General features: G+C 44.3%; 1 protein-coding gene across 3 annotated transcripts; it reads left to right on the top strand.

Annotated features, from left to right (window-relative positions):
• The first annotated feature begins 452 nt into the window (after nt 1–452).
• On the top strand, nt 453–25,805 carry LOC115207492 (bromodomain and PHD finger-containing protein 3). Of its 3 annotated transcripts, none has more exons than XM_029774600.1 (13): nt 453–801; nt 16,623–18,192; nt 18,418–18,574; nt 18,684–18,815; nt 18,997–19,125; nt 19,964–20,276; nt 20,473–20,745; nt 20,905–21,465; nt 21,643–21,712; nt 21,822–21,898; nt 22,106–22,203; nt 22,693–22,847; nt 22,990–25,805. In XM_029774600.1, the coding sequence occupies exons 2-13, from the start codon at nt 16,673–16,675 to the stop codon at nt 23,183–23,185; spliced, it is 3,681 nt and encodes a 1,226-aa protein (XP_029630460.1). In that variant the 5' UTR covers nt 453–801; nt 16,623–16,672; the 3' UTR covers nt 23,186–25,805. The 3 variants fall into 3 exon arrangements, with proteins under 3 accessions (XP_029630460.1, XP_029630458.1, XP_029630459.1); XM_029774598.1 differs by having other exon boundaries at nt 22,073–22,203; XM_029774599.1 differs by lacking the exon at nt 453–801 and adding an exon at nt 10,842–10,864 and having other exon boundaries at nt 22,073–22,203.
• Nucleotides 25,806–25,819: the final 14 nt, after the last annotated feature.

The raw sequence follows: 25,819 nt of genomic DNA, 5'->3' as shown, positions 1-25,819 counted from the left end.
AACGAAAGGGGGTGGGAATGTGTGTAGTGTAAACAGCAAAGGGAGCTGCATGGAGCTATTCCTCTTACATGTCTAACTCTTGGCTGCAGATATGTTGCCCCTTCATTAATCAATATCTATTTTTTTTGTATATGCAATAAATTGTGACAAGTTAAGTAACTATGCAGAAAAAGGCTATGCATACAGGCATAGCCTTTTTTTTAACCGTAACCAACGTACCAAAAGGAATGCAACTTCTAAGCAGCACTGTACTGGACGTAACAGGTGTGAAATACTGTTGTGCGTCGATAATGAAGTTAAGGCGCGCAAGAAAGGTCGATGAGCTTTTCTCAACGATTTGCGCTAATATGTGCTCCCGTTACAACTTGATGCAATGGATTTTCTGTGTTGGCCAATCATAATCGAATGCGCGTTGTGTACGCGGCAAAAATAGGACGCACCATTGGCTGTGCGAGTTTTTTTTTCCCCCCAAAGGGGCGTATTTTTCAAGCCATCTTGACTGAATATCCAGCTAGCTACATCAACCTGACACATCTTACATAATTTTATGTAACAATTAGTGTATGTATTTCCAGTTGAAAACGTCTAAATCACAGATATATAACCAGGTCGAGTTTGAGCATTTGTCTGAAGTCACCATGGAGGACTGAAGTGCTGAAGATGACGCTGTCGCCCCTGAAATTACCGGCTAGCAATGCCATAGCTTGTTATTAGGAGGTCCGTTTCGGTCGTATTTCAACATTAGCTACATAATATTACATTTCTCTGGCTCGCGCATACCATAGGATCACGTTAAACAAGGTAAACACATCCGACATTTTGGCTGACTTGTTTGTTTTTGCTTCATAAGATGTGGCGTTCGTCATGTCGAGCTAGTTATGTGTAAGCTAGTTTGCGCTAACCTAGAGTTATACTGAAGGGTCTGTAGCCTGCGTACACATACGAGGACGCACATATTGCGGCAATCTAGCCGACATGACAATTGTACAGTTGTGCACAGTGTTAACCTGGCTATAGTGCCCCGGTTGTGCTGTTGCCATTGTTTTTATCGGTTGCGTATCAGTTCACAATAATAGTGTTGACTGCAAATGTTGTTGAACGGATAAAATGGCTGACAGTCGGGATACTCGGTTTGGTATTTAGCGCCCCGCAACCCAACTATGTCTTATGTTCAGCTGTAAGCAAAAAATAGAAAATAATACGAGCAGTTGATTGGTAAGAAAAATACGTGTGCAATGGTCTCGAGCCGTGATTGGATGGCGAGATGTACTCTCGAGTGTAAGTTCGCAGGTTCTAAAATCTTGTAGTGTAATACCAAATTACTTTTAGATTAATTAATCGCATATCAGAAAAACACTGATAATTTGTTTGAGATTACCGATGACTAGTAAAATCAGTAGGCCTAATATTTTTGCTGTGTGGCTATTTTGTCCAGAAATTGAATGTAATGCACACGTTCATGTGAGTCTCTTGTCGCACAAACTTGCTGCAGACTGGCACCAATGATGTGTATTTATACACTCAGTGGCCAGTTTATTAGGTACAACCACCACATTCGCGAAAATGGTTCGGTCCTACAGACAGTGAGTCACGTATTCCGTGACATGGAATATAAAGCAGGCAGACGGGCATCAGGGTATTCAGTTACTGTTAATTGAACTTTAGAATGGGCAAAATGAGTGACCTCCAAATCAATTCGTGTAGACCTGCTGGTGTACTTACAAGCCCTTAACCAAAAATTCAGTTAAGAAAATATTTACTAAATAAACTTAAGTGTAAAAAATAACAAGTAACTGAATAAAATAACAATAACGAGGCTGTATACAGGGGGTACCGGTACCGAGTCATGTGCTGGTACAGAAATGTCAAGGTAATTGAGGCAATATGTACAGTACCAGTCAAAAGATTGGACACCTACTCATTCAAGGGTTTTTCTTTATTTTTACTATTTTCGACATTGTAGAATAATAGTGAAGACATCAAAACTATGAAATAACACATGGAATCATGTTGTAACCAAAAAAGTGCTTGAGATTCTTCAAAGTTGCCACCCTTTGCCTTGATGACAGCTTTGCACACGCTTGGCATTCTCTCAACCAGCTTCATGAGGTAGTCACCTGGAATGCATTTCAATTAACAGGTGTGCTTTGTATACATCTGGCCACTCGGGACACTGTGTTAACAAACCGCCAAACGAGCTTCAACGCCATACAACACTCCTTCCGTGGCCTCCAACTGCTCTTAAATGCTAGTCAAACGAAATGCATGCTCTTCAACCGATCACTGCCCACACCCGCCCGACTAGCATCACTACTCTGGACGGTTCTGACTTTGAATATGTGGACGACTATAAATACCTAGGTGTCTGGCTAGACTGTAAATTCTCCTTCCAGACTCACATTAAGCATCTCCAATCCAAAGTTAAATCCAGACTCGGCTTCCTATTCTGCAACAAAGCGTCCTTCACTCATGCTGCCAAACATACCCTCGTAAAACTGACCGTACCGATCCTTGACTTCAGCGATGTCATTTACAAAATAGCCTCCAACACTCTACTCAGCAAATTGGATGCAGTCTATCACAGTGCCATCTGTTTTGTCATCAAACCCCATATTTACATATAGTCATTTAGCATACACTCTTATCCAGAGCGACTTACAGTAGCGAATGCATACATTTCGTACATAATTATTATTATTTTTTTCCTGTGCTGGCCCCCGTGGGAATCGAACCCACAACCCTGGCGTTGCAAACACCATGCTCTACCAACTGAGCTACAGGGTACTACCCACCGATGTGACCTGTATGCTCTCGTTGGCTGGTCCTCGCTACATATTCATCGCCATACCCACTGGCTCCAGGTCATCTATAAGTCTTTGCTGGGTAACTTTAAGCGTCAGCTGTCAGAGCAGCTTACCGATGGCTCTGTACAGTTGCAGCGAATCTGTAAATAGCCCATCCAACCAACTACCTGCCTCATCCCCATATTTGTTTTTGTTTTTCTGCTCTTTTCCACACCAGTATTTCTACTTGCACATCCTCATCTGCACATACAGTTGAAGTCAGAAGTTTAAATACACTTAGGTTGGAGTCATTAAAGCTTGTTTTTCAACCACTCCACAAAGTTGTTGTTAACAAACTATAGTTTTGGCAAGTCGGTTAGGGCATCTACTTTGTGCATGACACAAGTGATTTTTCCAACAATTGTTTACAGACAGATTATTTCACTTATAATTCACTGTATCACAATTTCAGTGGGTCAGAAGTGTACATATACTAAGTTGACTGTGCCTTTAAACAGCTTGGAAAATTCCAGAAAATGATGTCATGGCTTTAGAAGCTTCTGATAGGCTAATTGACATCATGAGTCAATTGGAGGTATACCTGTGGATGTATTTCAAGGCCTCTTTGCTTGAAGAGTGCCTCTTTGCTTGACATCATGGGAACATCTAAATAAATCAGCCAAGACCTCAGAAACAAAATTGTAGACCTCCACAAGTGTGGTTCATCCTTGGGAGCAATTTCCAACCGCCTGAAGGTCCCATGTTCATCTGTACAAACAACAGTACGCAAGTATAAACACCATTGGACCACGTAGCCGTCATACCGCTCAGGAAGGAGATGCGTTCTGTCTCCTAGAGATGAACGTACTTTGGTGCGAAAAGTGCAAATCAATCCCAGAGGAAACGGGTACAAATGTATCTATATCCACAGTAAAATGAGTCCTATATCGACATAACCTGAAAGGCCGCTCAGCAAGGAAGAAGCCACTGCTCCAAAACCGCCATAAAAAAAACAGACTACGGTTTGCAACTGCACATGGGGACAAAGATCATACTTTTTGGAGAAATGTCCTCTGGTCTGATGAAACACAAATAGAACTGTTTGGCCCATTTATGTTAGGAGGAAAAAGGGGGAGGCTTGCAAGCCGAATAATACCATCCCAACCGTGAACCACAGGGGTGGCAGCATCAAGTTGTGGGGGTGCTTTGCTGCAGGAGGGACTGGTGCACTACACAAAATAGATGGCATCATGAGACAGTAAAATTATGTGGATATATTGAGGCAACATCTCAAGACATCAGTCAGGAAGTTAAAGCTTGGTTGCAAATGGGTCTTCCAAATGGACATTGACCCCAAGCATACTTCCAAAGTTGTGGCTTAAGGACAACAAAGTCAAGGTATTGGAGTGGCCCTCACAAAGCCCTGACCTCAATCCTGTGGAAAATGTGTGGGCAGAACTGAAAAAGTGTGTGCGAGTAAGGAGGCCTACAAACCTGACTCGGTTACACCAGCTCTGTCTGGAGGAATGGGCCAAAATTCACCCAACTTATTGTGGGAAGCTTGTGGATGGCTACCCGAAACGTTTGACCCAAGTTTAACGGCAGTGCTACCAAATACTAATTGAGTGCATGTAAACTTCTGACCCACTGGGAATGTAATGAAAGAAGTAAAAGCTGAAATAAATCATTCTCTCTGCTATTATTCTGACATTTCACATTCTTAAAATGAGGTGGTGATCCTAACTGACCTAAGACAGGAACTTTTTACTAGGATTAAATGCCAGGAATTGTGAAAGACTGAGTTTAAATGTATTTGGCTAAGGTATATGTACACTTTCGACTTCAACTGTATATCACTCCAGTATAAATTGCTAAATTGTAATTACTTCACCACTATTGGCCTATTTATTGCCTTACCTCCTTACTTCATTTGCACACACTCTATACAGATTTTTCTATTGTGTTATTGACTGTACATTTGTTTATCCCATGTGTAACTCTGTGTTTTGTTGTACTGCTTTGCTTTATCTTGGCCAGGTCGCAGTTGTAAATGAGAACTTGTTCTCAACTTGCCTACCTTGTTAAATAAAGGTGAAATAATTTATTTTATTTTTTTTTTAAATACAGAAGATTTGGTAAAAGACCAAGTCCATATTATGGCAAGAACAGCTCAAATAAGAAAAGAGAAATGACAGGCCATCATTACTTTAAGAAAATGAAGAACTTTGAAAGTTTCTTCAAGTGCAGTCCCAAAAACCATCAAGTGTTTTGATGAAACTGGCTCTCATGAGCACCGCCACAGGAAAGGAAGACCCAGATTCACTTCTGCTGCAGAGGTTAAGTTCATTAGTTACCAGCCTCAGAAATTGCAGCCCAAATAAATGCTTCAGAGTTCAAGTAACAGACACATCTCAACATCAACTGTTCAGAGGAGACTGCGCGAATCAGGCCTTTATGGTCGAATTGCTGCAAAGAAACCACTACTAAAGGACACCAATAAAAGACTTGCTTGGGCCAAGAAACATGCGCAATGGACTCTAGACCGGTGGAAATTTGTCCTTAGTCCCGTGTAGCTCAGTTGGTAGAGCATGGTGTTTGCAACGCCAGGGTTGTGGGTTCGATTCCCACGGGGGACCAGTACGGAGAACAAATGTATGCATTCACTACTGTAAGTCGCTCTGGATAAGAGCGTCTGCTAAAATGTAAAAATGTCTGAGTCCAAATTTGAGATTTTTGGTTCCAACTGCCGTGTCTTTGTGAGACGCAGAGTAAGTGAATGGATGATCTCTGTGTGGTTCCCACCGTGAAGCATGGAGGAAGAGATGTGGGGGTGCTTTGCTGGTGACACTGTCAGTGATTTATTTAGAATTCAAGGCACACTTAACCAGCATGGCTACCACAGCATTCTGCAGCGATATGCCATCCCATCTGGTTTGCGCTATCATTTGTTTTTCAACAGAACAATGACCCCACATGCCTCCAAGCTGTGTAAGGGCTATTTGACCAAGAAGGAGAGTGATGGAGTGCTCCATCAGATAACCTGGCCTCCACAATCACCCGACCTCAACCCAATTGAGATGGTTTGGGATGAGTTTGACTGCAGAGTGAAGGAAATGCAGCCAGCAAGTGCTCAGCATATGTGGGAACTCCTTCAAGACTGTTGGAAAATAATTCCAGGTGATTCTCTAAACCATACTCTCAGCTGGTTGAGAGAATGCCAAGAGTGTGTAATGCTGTCATCAAGGCAAAGGGTGGCTACTTTGAAGTATCTAAAATATATTTTGATTTGTTTAACACTTTTGGTTACTACATGATTCCATGTGTTATTTCATAGTTTTGATTTCTTCACTATTATTCTACAATGTAGAAAATAGTAAAAATAAAGAAAAACGCTTGAATGAGTAGGTGTGTCAACTTTTGACTGGTACTGTACATGTAGGTAGGGGTAAAGTGACTATGCATAGATGATAAACAGTGAGTAGCAGCAGTGTAAAAAAAATGCAAATAGTCAATGCAAATTGTGTTGGGAGCCATTTATTTCATTGTTGAGCAGTCTTATGACTTGGGGGTAGAAGCTGTTAAGGAGCCTTTTGGACCTACTGTAGACTTGGCGCTCCGGTTCTACTTGCCGTGTTGTAGCAGAGCGAAGTCTGACTTGGGTGGCTGGAGTCTTTGACAATTTTTAGGGTCTTCCTCTGACACTGCCTGGTATAAAGGTTCTGGGTGGCAGGAAACTTGGCCCCAGTGATGGGCCATACACACTACCCTCTGTAGCTTACGGTCAGATGCTGAGCAGTTGCCATACCAGGCTGTGATGCAACCAGTCAGGATGCTCTCGGTGGTGCAGCTGTAGAACTTTTTGAGGATCAGAGGACCCATGCCATATATTTTTAGTCTCCTGAGGGAGAAAAGGCGTTGTTGTGCTCTCTTCATGACTGTCTTGGTGTGTTTGGACCATGATTGTTGGTGGACACAAAGGATCCTCTCCACTACAGCCCAGTCGATGTGAATGGGAGCGTGCTCAGCCTTGCTTTTCCTGTAGTCTATGATCAGCTCCTTTATCTTGCTCACGTTGCGGTAGAGGTTGTTGTCCTGGGACCACACTGCCAGGTTTCTCACCTCCTCCCTATAAGCTGTCTCGTCGTTGTCGGTGATTGTCGGCAAACTTAATAATGGTGTTGGAGTCGTGCTTGACCACACAGTCGTGGGTGAACAGGGAATACAGGAGGGGACCTTGCACTCACCCTTGAGGGGCCCCCATGTTGAGGATCACAGAGGCAGATGTATTGTCTACCCTTACCACCTGGGGGCGGCCTGTCAGGAAGTCTATGATCCAGTTGCAGAGGGAGCTGTTTAGTCCCAGGGTCCTTAGCTTAGTGATGAGCTTTGAATGTGCTATGGTGTTGAATGCTGAGCGGTAATCAATGAACAGCATTCTCACATAGGTGTTCTTTTTGTCCAGGTGGGAAAGGGCAGTGTGGAGTGCAATTGAGATTGCGTCATCTGTTTGAGCTGTATTTTTTTATTTTTATTTTACCTTTATATAACCAGGTAGGCTAGTTGAGTTCTCATTTGCAACTGCGACCTGGCCAAGATAAAGCATAGCAGTTAGACACATACAACAGAGTTACACATGGAATGACCAAAACAGAGTCAATAATACAGTAGAAAAAAAGAAAACAAGTCTATACACAGTGAGTGCAAATTAAGTAAAATAAGGGAATTAAGGCAATAAATAGGCCATGGTGGCAAAGTAATTACAATATGGCAATTAAACACTGGATTGGTAGATGTGCAAAAGATGGATGTGCAAGTAGAGATACTGGGGTGCAAAAGGAGCAGAATAAATAAATAAATAAATACAGTATGGGGATGAGGTAGATAGATGAGGTAGATAGATGGGCTGTATACAGATGGGCTATGAACAGGTGCAGTGATCTGTGAGCTGCTCTGACAGCTGGTGCTTAAAGCTAGTGAGGGAGATGGGAATCTCCAGCTTCAGAATTTTTTGCAGTTCGTTCCAGTCATTGGCAGCAGAGAACTGGAAGGAAAGGCGACCAAAGGAGGAATTGGCTTTGGGGGTGACCAGTGCGATATACCTGCTGGAGCACGTGCTATGAGTGGGTGCTGCTTTGGTGACCAGCGAGCTGAGATAAGGCGGGGCTTTACCTAGCAGTGACTTGTAGATGACCTGTAGCCAGTGGGTTTGGCGACGAGTAAGTGAGGGCCAGCCAACGAGAGCGTATAGGTCACAATGGTGGGTAGTGTATGGGGCTTTGGTGACAAAACGGATGGCACTGTGATAGACTGCATCCAGTTTGTTGAGTAGAGTGTTGGAGGCTATTTTATAGATGACATCGCTGAAGTCGAGGATCGGTAGGATGGTCAGTTTTACGAGGGTATGTTTGGCAGCATGAGTGAAGGATGCTTTGTTGCGAAATAGGAAGCCAATTCTAGATTTAATTTTGGATTGGAGATGCTTAATGAGTCTGGAAGGAGAGTTTACAGTCTAGCCAGACACCCAGGTATTTGTAGTTATCCACGTATTCTAAGTCGGAGCCGTCCAGAGTAGTGATGCTGGATGGGCGGGCAGGTGCGGGCAATAATCGGTTGAACAGCATGCATTTAGTTTTATTTGCGTTTAAGAGCAGTTGGAGGCCACGGAAGGAGAGTTGAATGGCATTGAAGCTCATCTGGAGGTTGGTTAACACAGTGTCCAAAGAAGGGCCAGAAGTATACAGAATGGTGTCGTCTGCATAGAGGTGGATCAGAGAATCACCAGCAGCAAGATTGACATCATTGATGTATACAGAGAAGATTTGGCCCAAATATTTGAACCCTGTGGCACCCCCATAGAGACTGCCAGAGATCCGGACAACAGGCCCTTCGATTTGACACACTGAACTCTTATCAGAGAAGTAGTTGGTGAACCAGGCGAGGCAATCATTTGAGAAACCAAGGCTGTTGAGTCTGCCAATAAGAATGTGGTGATTGACAGAGTCGAAAGCCTTGGCCAGGTCGATTAATAAAGCTGCACAGTAATGTCTCTTATCGATGGCGGTTATGATATCGTTAAGGACCTTGAGCGTGGCTGAGGTGCACCCATGACCGGCTCTGAAACCAGATTGAAAAGCAGAGAAGGTACGGTGTGATTCAAAATGGTTGGTAATCTGTTTGTTAACTTGGCTTTCGAAGACCTTAGAGATGCAGGGTGGGAGAGATATAGGTCTGTAGTAGTTTGGGTCTAGAGTGTCTCCCCCTTTGAAGAGGAGGATGACCGCGGCAGCTTTCCAATCTTTGGGAATCTCAGACGATACGAAAGAGAGGTTGAACAGGCTAGTAATAGGGGTTGCAACAATTTCGGCAGATAATTTTAGAAAGAGAGGGTCCAGATTCTCTAGCCTGGCTGATTTGTATGGTTCCAGATTTTGCAGCTCTTTCAGAACATCAGCTATCTGGATATGGGTGAAGGAGAAATGGTGGGGGCTTGGGCGGGTTGCTGTGGAGGGTGCAGGGCAATTGACCGTTGTAGGGGTAGCCAGGTGGAAAGCATGGCCAGCCGTAGAGAAATGCTTATTGAAATTCTCAATTATAGTGGATTTATTGGTTGTAACAGTGTTTCCTAGCCTCAGAGCAGTGGGTAGCTGGGAGGAGGTGCTCTTATTCTCCATGGACTTTAGTGAACCAGAACTTTTTTGAGTTTGTACTGCAGGATGCAAATTTCTGTTTAAAAAAGCTAGAGTTAGCTTTCCTAACTGCCTGTGTATATTGGTTCCTAACTTCCCTGAAAAGTTGCATATCACGGGGGCTATTCGATGCTAATGCAGAACGCCACAGGATGTTTTTGTGCTGGTCAAGGGCAGACAGGTCTGAAGTGAACCAAGGGCTATGTCTATTCATGGTTCTACATTTTTTTAATGGGGCATGCTTATTTAAGATGGTGAGGAAGGCACTTTTAAAGAACAACCAGGCATCCTCTACTGACGGGATGAGGTCAATGTCATTCCAGGATACCCCGGCCAGGCCGATTAGAAAGGCCTGCTCGCAGAAGTGTTTTAGGGAGCGTTTGACAGTGATGAGGGGGGGGGGGGGGGTCGTTTGATCGCAGACCCATTACGGATGCAGGCAATGAGGCAGTGATTGCTGAGATCTTGGTTGAAAACAGCAGAGGTGTATTTGGAGAGCGAGTTAGTTAGGATGATATCTATGAGGGTGCCCGTGTTTACAGATTTGGTGTTATATCTGGTAGGTTCATTGATAAGTTATGTGAGGTTGAGGGCATCAAGCTTAGATTGTAGGATGGCCGGGGTGTTAAGCATGTCCCAGTTTAGGTCACCTAGCAGCACGAGCTCAGAAGATAGATGGGGGGCAATCAAATCACATATGGTGTCGAGGGCACAGCTGGGGGCAGAGGGTGGTCTATAGCAAGCGGCAACGGTGTATGCAAATTGGAGTGGGTCTAGCGTTTCCGGGATCATGGTGTTGATGTGAGCAGCAGTGTGCGGCGTTTTCCATGAGTTTGCCTACAACTCCAGCACTTGCGGAAAGTAGCTGGATGAGCGTATGTTCTTCAGTTTTAGCCATGACCAGCCTTTGAAACCACTGCATGGCTCACATCAATACCACCATCTTGGAAACCCTAGACCCACTCCTAAGCGACTTTGAGCGTCGGTGCCAGGCTTGCCGGTTCCAGTATCTCAGAAACGGCCGGCCTCCTGGGCTTTTCACGCACGACAGTGTCTAGGGTTTACCGATAATGGTGTGACAAAAAATACAAATCCAGTCAGAGGCAGTCCTGTGGGTGAAAACAGCTTGTTGATGCGCGGTCAAAGGAGAATGGAAAGAATCTTGTAAGCAAACAGGAAAATAATGACGCAGTACAACAGTGGAGTGCAGAACGGCATCTCAGAAAACACAACTCGTCTGTACTTGTCACGGATGAGCTATTGCACTACTTTCAGCTAAAAAAGAAGAAGCGGCTCCGGTGGGCATGCCATCACCAACACTGGACAATTGCGGAGTGGAAAAACATCGCCTGGTCCGACGAATCCCGGTTCCTGTTACGTCATGCTGATGGCAGAGTCAGTATTTGGTGTTTTATTTTTATTTTATTTCACCTTTATTTAACCAGGTAGGCAAGTTGAGAACAAGTTCTCATTTACAATTGCGACCTGGCCAAGATAAAGCAAAGCAGTTCGACACATACAACAACAGAGTTAAACATGGAGTAAAACAAACTTAGTCAGTAATACAGTAGAAAAATAAGTCTATATACAATGTGAGCAAATGAGGTGAGATAAGGGAGGTAAAGGCAAAAAAGGCCATGGTGGCAAAGTAAATACAATATAGCAAGTAAAACACTGGAATGGTAGATTTGTAGTGGAAGAAAGTGCAAAGTAGAAATAATGGGGAGCAAAGGAGCAAAATAAATAAATACAGTAGGGGAAGAGGTAGTTGTTTGGGCTAAATTATAGATGGGCTATGTGCAGTGATCTGTGAGCTGCTCTGACAGCTGGTGCTTAAAGCTAGTGAGGGAGATAAGTGTTTCGAGTTTCAGAGATTTTTGGAGTTCATTCCAGTCATTGGCAGCAGAGAACTGGAAGGAGAGACGGACAAAAGAGGAATTGGCTTTGGGGGTGACCAGAGAGATATACCTGCTGGAGCGCGTGCTACAGGTGGGTGCTGCTATGGTGACCAGTGAGCTGAGATAAGGGGGACTTTACCTAGCAGGGTCTTGTAGATGACCTGGAGCCAGATGACCTGGAGCCAGTGGGTTTGGCGACGAGTATGAAGCGAGGGCCAGACAATGAGTGCGTACAGGTCGCAGTGGTGGGTAGTATATGGGGCTTTGGTGACAAAACGGATGGCACTGTGATAGACTGCATCCAGTTTATTGAGTAGGGTTTTGGAGGCTATTTTGTAAATTACATCGCCGAAGTCAAGGATCGGTAGGATGGTCAGTTTTACGAGGGTATGTTTGGCAGCATGAGTGAAGGATGCTTTGTTGCGAAATAGGAAGCCAATTCTAGATTTAACTTTGGATTGGAGATGTTTGATGTGAGTCTGGAAGGAGAGTTTTTAAAGTCTAACCAGACACCTAGGTATTTGTAGTTGTCCACATATTCTAAGTCAGAACCGTCCAGAGTAGTGATGCTGGACGGGCGGGCAGGTGCGGGCAGCGATCGGTTGAAGAGCATGCATTTAGTTTTACTTGTATTTAAGAGCAGTTGGAGGCCACGGAAGGAGAGTTGTATGGCATTGAAGCTCGTCTGGAGGGTTGTTAACACAGTGTCCAAAGAAGGGCCAGAAGTATACAGAATGGTGTCGTCTGCGTTGAGGTGGATCAGAGACTCACCAGCAGCAAGAGCGACATCATTGATGTATACAGAGAAAAGAGTTGGCCCAAATAATTGAACCCTGTGGCACCCTCAGAGACTACCAGAGGCCCGGACAACAGGCCATCCGATTTGACACGTTGAACTCTCAGAGAAGTAGTTGGTGAACCAGGCGAGGCAATCGTTTGAGAAACCAAGGCTATTGAGTCTGCCGATGAGGATGTGGTGATTGACAGAGTCGAAAGCCTTTGCCAGGTCAATGAATACGGCAGCACAGTATTGTTTCTTATCGATGGCGGTTACGATATTGTTTAGGACCTTGAGCATGGCTGAGGTGCACCCGTGACCAGCTCTGAAACCAGATTGCATAGCGGAGAAGGTGCGGTGGGATTCGAAATGGTCGGTAATCTGTTTGTTGACTTGGCTTTCGAAGACCTTAGAAAGGCAGGGTAGGATAGATATAGGTCTGTAGCAGTTTGGGTCAAGAGTGTCCCCTCCTTTGAAGACGGGGATGACAGCAGCTGCTTTCCAATCTTTTGGAATCTCAGATGACACGAAAGAGAGGTTGAACAGGCTAGTAATAGGGGTTGCAACAATTTCGGCAGATAATTTTAGAAAGAAAAGGTCCAGATTGTCTAGCCGGCTGATTTGTATGGGTCCAGATTTTGCAGCTCTTTCAGAACATCAGCTAACTGGATTTGGGAGAAGGAGAAATGGGGAAGGCTTGGGCGAGTAGCTGTGGGGGGTGCAGTGGTGTTGACCGCGGTAGGGGTAGCCAGGTGGAAAGCATGGCCAGCCGTAGAAAAATGCTTATTGAAATTCTCAATTATAGTGGATTTGTCGGAGGTGACAGAGTTTCCTATCCTCAGTGCAGTGGGCAGCTGGGAGGAGGTGTTCTTAATCTCCATGGACTTTACAGTGTCCCAGAACCTTTTTGAGTTTGTGTTGCAGGAAGCAAATTTCTGCTTGAAAAAGCTAGACTTGGCTTTTCTAACTGCCTGTGTATATTGGTTTCTAACTTCCCTGAAAAGTTGCATATCACGATGCTAATGCAGAACGCCACAGGATGTTTTTGTGTTGGTTAAGGGCAGTCAGGTCTGTAGAGAACCCAGGGCTATATCTGTTCCTGGTTCTACATTTCTTGAATCGGGCATGCTTATTTAAGATAGTGAGGAAGGCATTTAAAAAAAATATCCAGGCATCCTCTACTGACGGGATGAGGTCAATATCCTTCCAGGATACCTGTGCCAGGTCGATTTAGAAAGGCTTGCTCGCTGAAATGTTTCATGGAGCGTTTGACAGTGATGAGTGGAGGTCGTTTGACCGCTGACCCATTACGGTTGCAGGCAATTAGGCAGTGATCGCTGAGATCTTGGTTGGAAACAGCAGAGGTGTATTTAGAGGGCAAGTTGGTTAGGATGATATCTATGAGGGTGCCTGTGTTTACAGCTTTGGGGTGGTACCTGGTAGGTTCATTGATAATTTGTGTGAGATTGAGGGCATCAAGCTTAGATTGTAGGATGGCTGGGGTGTTAAACATGTCCCAGTTTAGGTCAACTAGCAGCACGAGCTCTGAAAATAGATGGGGGGAAATCAGTTCACATATAGTGTCCAGAGCACAGCTGGAGGCAGAGGGTGGTCTATAGCAGGCAGCAACGATGAGAGATGGATTTTTAAAAGTAGAAGTTCAAATTGTTTGGGTACAGACCTGGATAGTAGGACAGAACTCTGCAGGCTCTCTGTAGTAGATTGCAACACCGCCCCCTTTGGACGTTCTATCTTGTCTGAAAATGTTGTAGTTATGGATGAAGATTTCAGAGTTTTTGGTAGACTTCCTAAGCCAGGATTCACACATGCCTAGGACATCCGGGTTGGCAGAGTGTGCTAAAGCAGTGAATAAAACAAACTTAGGGAGAAGGCTTCTAATGTTAACATGCATGAAACCAAGGCTATTACAGTTACAGAAGTCAAAAGAGAGCGCCTGGGGTAGAGGTCGGCCGTTTATGATTTTTCGATACCGATTATTGGATGACCAAAAAAAGCCGATACCGATTAATCGGACGGTTTTTATTTATTATTATTATTTTTTTTTTAAATTAATTTATTTGTAATAATGACAATTATAACAATACTGAATGAACACTTATTTTAACTTAATATAATACATCAATAAAATCAATTTAGCCTCAAATAAATAATGAAACATGTACAATTTGGTTTAAATAATGCAAAAAAAGTGTTTGAGAAGAAAGTAAAAGTGCAATATGTGCCATGTAAAAAAGCTACCGTTTAATTTCCTTGCTCAGAACATGAGAACATATGAAAGCTGGTGGTTCCTTTTAACATGAGTCTTCAATATTCCCAGGTAAGAAGTTTTAGGTTGTAGTTATTAGGACTATTTCTCTCTATACGATTTGTATTTCATATACCTTTGACTATTGGATGTTCTTATAGGCACTTTAGTATTGCCAGTGTAACAGTATAGCTGGAACACATCGACCGGGAACACATCGACAACAGCCACCCTCAAAGCAGCGTTACCCATGCAGAGCAAGGGAAACAACTACTCCAAGTCTCAGAGCTAGTGACATTTGAAACGCTAGTAGCGCGCACTTGCTAACTAGCTAGCCATTTCACATCGGTTACACCAGCCTCATCTTGGGAGTTGACAGGCTTGAAGTCATAAACAGAGCAATGCATTGCGAAGGGCTGCTGGCAAAACGCACGAAAGTGCTGTTTTGAATGAAAGCTTACGAGCCTGCTGCTGCCTACCATCGCTCAGTCAGACTGCTCTATCAAATCATAGACTTAATTATAATAAACACACAGAAATACGAGCCTTAGGTCATTAATATGGTCGAATCCGAAAACTATTATCTCGAAAACAAAACGTTTTTCTTTTCAGTGAAATACGGAACCGTTCCGTATTTTATCTAACGGGTGGCATCCCTAAGTCTAAATATTCCTGTTACATTGCACAACCTTCAATGTTATGTCATAATTACGTAAAATTCTGGCAAATTAGTTCGCAACGAGCCAGGCGGCCCAAACTGTTGCATATACCCTGACTCTGCGTGCAATGAACGCTAGAGATGTGACACAATTTCATGTTAGCACGCAATATTAACTAAATATGCAGGTTTAAAAATATATACTTGTTTATTGATTTTAAAGAAAGGCATTGACGTTTATGGTTAGGTACATTGGTGCAACGACAGTGCTTTTTTTCGCAAATGCGCTTGTTAAATCAACACCCGTTTGGTGAAGTAGGCTATGATTCAATGATAAATTAACAGGCACCGCATCGATTATATGCAACGCAGGACACGTTAGTTAAACTAGTAATATCATCAACCATGTGTAGTTAACTTTATTTTTTTAACTACACGGTGTTAACTAGTGATTATGTTAAGATTGATCGTTTTTTATAAGATAAGTTTAATGCTAGCTAGCAACTTACCTTGGCTTCTTGCTGCCCTCGCGTAACAGGCTCCTCATGGAGTGCAATGTAAGGCAGGTGGTTTTAGCATTGGAATCATAACCGGAAGGTTGCAAAAATGAATCCCCGAATCCCCCCTGAACAAGGCAGTTAACCCCCATTCCTAGGCCGTCATTGAAAATAAGAATGTGTTCTTAATCTGACTTGCCTATAAAAGGTGTACATTTTTTATAATAATTACAAAAAAAATACCCCTAAAAATCGTCATATCGGTGGCCAAAAAAACTATTTGTAATGAAAACTTGAAATCGGCCCTAATTAATCGGCCATTCCGATTAATCGGTCGACCTCTAGCCTCCAAGAATGATGGTGGCCACTGTGTTCTTGGGGACCTTCAATGCTGCAGAAATGCTTTGGTACCCTTCCCCAGATCTGTGCCACGACAATCCTGTTTTGAAGCTCTACAAACAATTCCTTCGACCTCATGGCTTGGTTTTTACTCTGACGTGCACTGTCAACTGTGGGACTTTTTATATACACAGGTGTGTGCCTTTCCAAATGTCCAATCCATTTAATTTACCACAGGTGGACTGAAGGATGATCAATGGAAACAGGATGCACCTGAGCTCAATTTCGACTCTCATAGCAAAGGGTCTGAATACTTGTGTCAATAAGGTAGTTCTGTTTTTAATAGATTTTCAAAAATGTCTACGCTGGTTTTTGTGTGTAGATTTGATGAGGACAACAATTAATTTAATACATTTTAGAGTAAGGCTGTAGCGTGGAAAAAGTCAAGGGGTCTGAATGCTTTCCGAATGCACTGAAGATAGTTAGAAAATATATCTCATTGGCTGGCACTGGAGAGTGGATTAGCTATAGTATGTTGGTGTTTGACTGTTTCAAATTTACTCTGGTGGGTTTTCCTCATCTGTCAACTCCTAATGTGGTATGTAATCAGCCTACATTTGAAATGTCATGAATGATATATTCTAATTAGTTCCTCTATTGACTTATTGTGAAATTCTGAATTTAGCAGATTAGGTTTTTTCTTTCCTTCTTTTGCAGAACTCCGTCCTCCTCGCCCTCTCCAATCTAGGAAGCTAGTGCAAACCCCCATGAGGAGGCTGCGGAGGAGGGGATGCAGGCCAGGAGTAGTTGGCCTTGAGATGGGCAGGGGTAGAGGGAGGGGGAGGGGTAGGGGCAGGGACTCCAGTGTTCAGCTGCGGCCACCTTCCCCCTATAGACTGCAGCTATCTCCATCTAGAGAAACTTTGACGTATGCTCAGGCCCAGAAGATGGTGGAGGTGGACCTGGATGGAAGGCTTCACAGGATCAGCATCACCGACCCTCTGCCAGTCATCACAGAGGATGAGATGATGGCTCAGGACATTGTTGAGTGCAACAGTAACAAAGAGAACAGCGAACAAACCCAGAGCAGAGCCAGACCAGGGCGCAAACCTCCCAACCCAAAGGGCCGCAGGAGGGAAAGCAAAACCTCATCTCACCAGAGCCGGCGTTCTGGCAGTCAGCAGCACACTCAAAGCCACACCAATTCCTCCCAACACCCTTCTCACCAAAGCCCTCTCCCCGAGCCAACCTTCCGCGTGCTTGACTGCCCGTGTCCTTTAGACACACCTCCCCTACCTGTGGCCTACTACCGTTTCGTAGAGAAGTCAGGGGAGGAGCAGGACTGTGAAGCAGAGTACGACATGGACGAGGAGGACCTGGCCTGGCTGGAGATGGTCAACCAGAAGAGGGTATCTGATGGCCACGTGTCCGTCTCCCCGGACACCTTTGAGCTGCTGATCGACCGTCTGGAAAGGGAGTCCATCCTGGAGTCACGGAGCCAGGCTCTGTCCCAGAGTGCCATAGATGAGGACGCCTTCTGCTGCGTCTGCCTGGACGACGAGTGTCTCAACAGCAACGTCATCCTGTTCTGTGACATCTGCAACCTGGCCGTCCACCAGGAGTGTTACGGCGTGCCCTACATCCCTGAGGGCCAGTGGCTGTGCCGCTGCTGTCTGCAGTCCCCCTCGCGCCCCGTGGACTGTGTGCTCTGCCCCAACCGGGGAGGTGCCTTCAAACAGACTAGTGATGGACGCTGGGCCCACGTTGTCTGTGCCATATGGATCCCAGAGGTGTGCTTTGCCAACATGGTATTCCTGGAGCCAGTGGAGGGGGTGAAGAACATCCCCTCAGCCCGCTGGAAGCTCACCTGCTACCTGTGCAAGCAGAAAGGCCGGGGCGCGTCCATCCAGTGCCACAAGGCCAACTGTTACCGGGCCTTCCATGTCAGCTGTGCCCAGAAGGCTGGCCTCTTCATGAAGATCGACCCGGTCCGGGAGACGGGGGTCAACGGAACCACCTTCTCTGTGAAGAAGACTGCCTTCTGTGAGAATCACTCCCCAGTCGGGTCACGGCGAGATGGGTCAGGTGATGAGGCGGTGGAGGGAAGGCTGGTGGGAGGCAGGGGGAACAGGGGTCAAAGGTCATACACTCAGAGCCCCCCGGCACCGCTCAGTAAAAAGACTCCCAAAGGCCAGAAGAAGAAGAAAGGAAAGAAGAGCCTAGCTGGTCAGACGACCCGTCGCTCTGCTGTGCCTGTGCTGCTGGTGCCTCAAATCCCCTCTCACAGGTCTGACCTCAGACACCCCTTCTCCTAACACACCACTCCCAGTAGCAGTAGTTTTACTTATAACTATATTTGCTTGTAGTAATCTCCAGTGTAGAAAGCGCATTTTTGTGTATTTATTTAGCATGCTTAATGTAACAGTACAGCTGCCTTATACTATTAATACACCACCTATACAGTGGAAGGATGCCCACGTATCATTAACAGTTATTGCTATGTCGTAAACAGGCTGAACAAGATTTGCATTGGGGTTGCTGTCCAGAGGAAGAACCAGTTCATGCAGAGGCTTCACAACTACTGGCTGCTGAAACGTCAGTCCCGAAACGGCATGCCTCTCATCCGGCGCCTGCACTCGCATCTGCAGGCTCACAAGACTGCTGAGCAGGTCAGGAAGATACAGGAAGGGAGAGAGAGAGACCTAAAGTCAATTATAGATCTCATGTTGATGGTGAAATAGAAATTGTGAAGCTGAATGTGTGTGTGCATGTGTTCAGAGGGAACCAGATGAGAAGCTTTGTGCGGCGAGGGAGGAGCTACGGTACTGGCAGAAGTTGCGGCAGGACCTGGAGAGAGCCCGGCTCCTGGTGGAACTCGTCCGCAAGAGAGAGAGACTAAAGAGAGAGCAGGTACTGTTTCAGTCAGAGGACACCGTGTAAAATGTCAACATATTATATAATCATGAGTTACCATCTGCATATACCGTATGAAAATAATTAACTTTTACAATCACTGTATCGTTCTTATGTCTTTCCTTAAATGACACTGCACCCTTTCATATTCCCTCTCTCTCTCTCTCTCTCCCTCCAGATGAAACTTCATCAGGCTGCTCTGGAGCTGCAGTTGACCCCTGCGTTAATACTGCTGCGCTCCACCCTGGACCAGCTTCAGGAGAAGGACACGGCACAGATCTTCTCTCAGCCTGTCAATCTAGCAGAGGTTAGTAGGGTTAGATAAATGGGTCACTTTTTGCATTGATTTAAAATTCACAAAGTAGTACTGCAGTTGTCTCCTTTTCTTGAATAGTCTGTGTTACGAATCCCTTTGGCCCAGCAGTCTAGGGGGGAGGATGGATACGAGACCCTTAACATAAATCATGCAAATTATAAGTGATAAACAACAGTGAGAATCAAAAACCACAGACAACTGAAATCTACCGTCAAACTCAAAAGGTTTATTTTAAACACACGGTAAAGGGGTGTGAGAAAAGGGGCTGAGCTGGACCCAAGCAAAGAAACAATAAGCCAAAAACACCCCTAAGCTAGACTAGCCTATTTCAAGAACGGTTAGCTAACTAACCAAAAATACAGTGGGTGGTCCGCCCAGTTCTAACTAGGGTACTTAGACACAGTATTCCTAGGGGTAATGTATGCCCATGGGCGACTTGTCTTGGTACCCCCTTTTCTCACCAAACAAACAAACAGTCAAACAACAAAACAATACTCACAGGATTACCGGACAAATGTGACATGTAGTTGCAAAAACAAAAGAGATCAATACAGCGAGAGGGGGACACAGCGAGAGAATGAACACAAAGATTGATCTCGGAGTGAGAATGAGCTAGAGAGAGAGCAACTGACTGGGGTTTTTAAACCAAGGGAAAGGGGCTGTGATTGGGTGAGGGAAGAGGAGCAGGTGTCTTCTGTTTGGGGACTGATTGATGACTGATTGGGGAGTGATGATTGTCACCTGTGAGGAGGAGAAAAGAAATACAAATACAGGATACACACTACCTGTATCCGTAACAGTCTGTTAATTTGTATGTTTTTAATTGAAGGTGCCTGACTATCTGGAGTTCATCTCCAAGCCAATGGATTTATCCAGCATGCGTGCCAAACTGGAGGCCCATGCTTACTGCTCCACAGCCGACCTGGAGGGGGACTTTAACCTCATGGTGTCCAACTGCCTGAGGTACAACTCCAAGGAGACCGCGTTCCACCGAGCCGCCCTGCACCTGCGGGAGGTGGGAGGAGCCGTCCTCCGCCACGCCCACAGACAGGCGCAGAGCATCGGGTTGGACCCCAGCACAGGCATGCACCTCCCAGACTCTCCCAACAAGCACGGCTTCTACCAATGCACTTGGGAGGACGGTGAGCAGAGCACACCAACTGGGTTGGCCTTGGAATGGCTTCCGGTGAAGAATCTGCCTTTCACAATCGTAAAACACATAAGAAATAATTATTATTGATTGAATTTGTATAGCGCTTTTCATTGCAGAAATTAATTTTTCTCATCCTTCATCTCATCTACCTGTTCTCTCTTTTATGGCCTTTGTGTTCTGTACAGTGGACTCTCTCCTGGATCCAGACAACAGGCTCCACCTGTCCACAGAGGAGCAGCTGAAGGCCCTGCTGGAGAAGCTGGACATGGTGGCATCCATGCGCTCCAGTGGAGGACGAACCAAACGCATCCGGCTGCTGCGTAGAGAGATCAACACAGTCACGCACAAACAACAGCGCTCACTGTCGCACAACGGGAAAGAGGAAGAGGAGGAAGACAAGGGAAAGAAGGACAATGTGGAGAACAGTCCTTTAACATCAGCCTCTACTCTGGGGAAAGGTAAAAGGGATGTTCTTTGATTGTTCATGGGCTTGTTGCGGTCCAACTCTACTAGTCTTTCTGGTATGGATGAGTTAGTTTAATTAGCTAATGATTTTACTGTTGTGCATTTCTGATTTTATTATTCTAACAAAGTGAATGCATGTTTCCTTCTTGTAGATGCCTCTCCACCAACACTAGAGCCTTCATGCCCAGCGTCGTCCCCCCTGCAAGGCGATGCCCCACCTGAGCCACCCGTACTGGGCCTTGTGACCGCAGGGCGAAGGTCACCAGGGCGCTCTTACAAACGCCAGAGATCCTCCCCGAGTGGGGGAAAAGGGCAGAGTGACGATGATGCTGAAGTTGAGGAGACAGCGACACCGTACAAACAGAAGGAGGATTCTCAAAAGTTTTCTCCTTCACAGACTCCCAGTCCTTCCACTAACGCCTGTCCATTGATTGGAGTTGGCCGGCGGACATCTGTTCTGTTCAAGAAAGCTAAAAATGGAGCGAGACTGGCAAAGATTAGAGCAGCTCAGTTACAGTATGTAGGGACCACTGAGGGTAAAACCAATGGATTGGACAGTTCCCCCACCATTACAAAACCTCCCAGTGAGACTGCCCTTTCCACCCCCGCCCCTCCCCCCACTCCCTCCTCACCGTCATCCCACCGCCTGAGGTCCAGAGGGCCCAGCTCTGACAGCGAGGGAGACAAGCCCCCCCCCCTTGTCAAAGTGGAAGGTAGATACAAAAAGTGTTATTTACATTTGCTCTGTCATTTCATTAAAGCTGTAGGCGATGAGTAATAAGTTATTACTTGTTATTAAGGAAACCATGTCTTTACCCTTTATTTGTGAGTTGCATAAGGGAAGAGAGGGTAGTTCATCATGATGACGTACAGAATTTGTATTCTACTAGGCTTTACAAATGGTCTAGGAAAGCACAAAGATGACTCTTCAGACATAGCATCCAATGACCAAAAACACAGGTGAGGATCCCACTGAACACATGATACCTCTGAAATGTAGATTGATTTCCAAGATGGAATATGTTTAGAAATAACATACCTTTTTCCTTTGTTCTGTCTATGGATGAAGTGTCCCCCCGCCACCCAAACGCAGCCGTGGTAAACCAGCTCTGGCTAAAGTCCCAGAGAGACAGAATGGAGGCTCAGGTGAGTGTGTTCAGGCACCATAGACCTTAGGGTCAGACAAAAGAGCTCCAATTTCAACTTCCACTAAATCGTGTATTGGAAAATATAGATTTATACATTATAGTAAATCCTGTAAAATTCTAAATATCATTACAGAAAATAATTTTTCCATCTCAACCATTTCCATTTTTCCAGTTCAACATCCCACGTCTTTGTGTTTGTGCTCAGGGGGAAGTATGCTTTTGCCCTTTGATAGTGACACAGAGCTCACACCACTGGACCTGGTCTGGGCGAAGTGTCGTGGGTATCCATCATACCCAGCAATGGTGAGAACATGAACACTTATTCATTGCAATAAGGGTTGGCCTGATTTTCAATATTTTTAGGGGGTTGGCACAAGCAATGTAAGTTACTTCCTTTTAGTTGTTTTAAAAAAAAATGTTTAACCTTTTATTTAACTAGGCAAGTCCGTTAAGAACAAATTCTTATTTACAATGACAGACTAGGAACAGTGGGTTAACTGCCTTGTTCAGGGGCGGAACGACAGATTTTTACCTTGTCAGCTCGGGGAGTCGATCCAGCAACCTGTCGGTTACTGGCCCAGTGCTCTAACCACTAGGCTACCTGCCGCCCCGATGTAGTCTATGCTGACTTCACCAGTCATTCAGCGAGTTGGTTTTGCATGGCTCGTTGCCCGAGGTGGGTGTAGTTTTCAACCTTGCCCAACCATGGCATCGGCCGACGCAAAACCAACTCGCCCATTGTTGTACCACAGAGACTAACAGGGTACATAAACTGCCAATGTGTTTCCCCAGGTTGTTGACCCAGACATGCCTCAGGAAGGGCTTCTTCACAACGGCATCCCCATCCCCGTGCCTCCTGGGGACGTGCTCAAACTGGGGGAGCGGAGGCAGAAGGAGACCGGGGAGAGGCACTACCTTGTGCTGTTCTTCGACACCAAAAGGACCTGGTAAGAAATTCAAGACGAGTGTTCTGAAAGTTTAGTCTCACATTAATTAGCTAAGGCAGTTTTTTGGGGTAGTTGTGTGTGTCTATTGATTGCTCCTATTGTATGTTTTTGTGTTCTTTTAAACCCTCTTTCTTCCTTTTAGGCAATGGCTGCCACGGGACAAGTTGCTGCAAATGGGGATGGATGACACGGTGGACAAACTGCGCCTGATGGAGGGCAAGAAGCCCAGCGTCCGCAAGTCTGTACACACAGCATACAACCGTGCCATGATACACCTGAACCACGTTATCAACCACGTCAAGGGGAACCTCACTTTCAACCCCTCCAATTTTATATGAAGGATTTTATTGTCAGTCTGCAAATCCACTGCAAACTGTCTGGCTAGGACTGCTCAAACCCTCACCAATAACACAAATCTTCAGTGAGAAAATAACAATTTCTTCATTCATTTACTAGAAGGTGGACATGGAATTTGAGTGGTTCAATATACAGTTTTCTTAAATAATTAACTTTCTTCTCAAATAATGTTCCTATTGGATTGTCAACATTGCTGTACACCATTTTGCTGTGGGGAAACTTAAGTTTTAGAAAATAAAAGCAAATGGAATGGACAACATTATTGGCAGGAGCTAGTACTTTGTTGCCCAGCCTTTGGCTAAGTTAACTGAAAAATAATTAGCTTGCTGCACCGTTCTACTGGCAATTTGTCCTACTCTTCAGCTGCAGACTGCTCCAATTCTTCAGTGTTTGAGTGGTGTCGATCTCGCCATAGGTTTTTGATGGGAGTCAGTTCTGGACTTATCGCTGGCCACTCCAGAACCGTTCACTGTTTTATTCTTGAAACATTCCTGGCTGCTTTTTGATGTGTATTTGAGTTGTTCTGCTGGAAGACCCAGAACCTTCAACAGAGACCAAGTTTTTGGACACTGGGTTGAACATCGTACTCAAACACCTAATAATCTCATGATTTGATGATGTCTTGTACACATTCAAGGACCCCTGAGGCAGCAAAGCAACCCCAGGCTTTTTAAAAAAAAAAAAATTATGTTTTTTTTTAAAGTTCAATGGGGCTTTCTTGTCTCAGTCAGGAGTGGGGTCCTTCCTATGTTTACCAATGACCAAATTAAGAATTCAAAGAAAATAACACCCTCACTAGAATCAAACATGGGGGAAGGTTCGATAATGCTGTGGGGTTGCTTTGCTGCTCTGGTAAGTAGGGCCTTGAAGGTGTTTTGGAATACGATGTTCAACTCATTGTCCAAAAACTGGGTCTCTTTTGAAGAGTGCGGGTCTTCCAGCAGGACAACAACCCAAACACACATCAAAAATAACCCAGGAATGGTTCAAGAATAAGCACAGGAATGTTTACATTTACATTTAAGTCATTTAGCAGACGCTCTTATCCAGAGCGACTTACAAATTGGTGCATTCACCTTATGATATCCAGTGGAACAACCACTTTACAACAGTGCATCTAAATCTTTTAGGGGGGGGGGGGTTAGAAGGATTACTTTATCCTATCCTAGGTATTCTTTAAAGAGGTGGGGTTTCAGGTGTCTCTGGAGTGGCCATCGATAAGTCCAGATCTGAATCCCATCAAAAACTTACGGGGAGATCTGAAAACAGCAGTTGGTGGAAGGCATCACTCAAACTTTACAGAATTGGCGCAGTCTGCAGCTGAATAATGGGCCAAATTGCCACTAGAAAGGTGCAGCAAGCTCATTTATGGTGGTTTTTTTTGCAGTCAACTTGGCCAAAGGCTGTGCAACCAAGTATTAGCTTGTAGGTGCCAATAATGTTGTCCATGGTATTTTGCTTTTATTTTCAGAAAAAAAAAATTGCAAACTGAAGTCCCCCCCCCCCCCCCAAAAAAAATGGTTCTGCAATGTTTACAATCCAATAACATTTGGAGACCAACATTTTCTTTGGTAATTTCTACTTATTTTAGAAGACAGAGAATTCTTTAAATGAGTGATGATCTGGTTGACTCTGACCTTTTTTTAGGGGGAATGTTATAATTTTGGAAATTGGGGGGAAATGTGAAAGGAGGAGTTCCTAAAAGACATGGATTTTAGAATATATATTTTTTAAGATAAAATCTGATTACTCATTGTGATTACTTTTTAGTACTTTACACAACCACTCTGTTGCAATGAGTCTAGTAATAATATACATTTTGTTTTAGCCCAAAGTGAATCAAGACAAAGAAAGTCATTGTATATATTTTATCCTCAAAGGGGATTTGCTTGATTCAAAGCATATTCAGATTTGTCATTGAAATGCCATGCTTCTTATACATTTTTACACATTGATGCTATTTCTGGGTTTATTTCTTTTTTTTTATATGAAATGGTGGTGGTGTGCTTGTTGCAGCTATTTGATGGAACAGGACTTTTGAATGTCTAGTCATGACTTAAGAAATGGGTCACTGCAACCACTTCAATAAGGTCAATAACTTGGGATTAGTCAGTGGCAAGATGTGATTTGCAAACCCTCCAATGACTTGAAAAGCACAATGTTAGTTTGAAATGGTTTGTAGATTGAGCTCTGAAGCCATAGATATGATAAAAAATTGAAAAAAACTTGGTTATGTGCATATATAGAAGCATATGCATATTTGTATATATGTAAATGTCTGTGTTTATAATACACAAAGTAATTTAAGGAATGCAAAAAAAAATCTAAATATTAGATTTTAATTTATATTGTGACAATTGAGTCTGTTATTTAAAAAAATAAATATTGAAAAAGATGTAGGAAGCTTTGTAGCTCTTTGTATCAATGTTTCCTAGTGGTCAGTTGGCACAAAACCCTGTAGTTGTCTAGGCATAAGTGCACTAGCCTCCTAGACTGTTTATTAGGTGGCACAAAGGAGTTATGGATCTTGTAATTTGAATTATACCACAAGATCTAAAATCTGTCAAACAATATTTTCTCAAATAAATATTGTTTAAAACAGTTGTTTGTTTTCA

This window comes from Salmo trutta, chromosome 14 (genome assembly GCF_901001165.1).
Source record: "Salmo trutta chromosome 14, fSalTru1.1, whole genome shotgun sequence".
NCBI lineage: Eukaryota > Metazoa > Chordata > Actinopteri > Salmoniformes > Salmonidae > Salmo > Salmo trutta.
Note: the sequence above shows the minus strand (reverse complement) of the source record. Positions and strands in the feature narration are given on the sequence as shown.

Coding starts and splice junctions, on each gene's coding strand:
- LOC115207492 (XM_029774598.1), top strand. CDS start 16,673: ATGAGGAGGCTGCGGAGGAGGGGATGCAGGCCAGGAGTAGTTGGCCTT. Junction 18,816..18,996: donor AGAGACTAAAGAGAGAGCAG/GTACTGTTTCAG, acceptor CTCTCCCTCCAG/ATGAAACTTCATCAGGCTGC. Junction 19,126..19,963: donor AGCCTGTCAATCTAGCAGAG/GTTAGTAGGGTT, acceptor TTTTAATTGAAG/GTGCCTGACTATCTGGAGTT.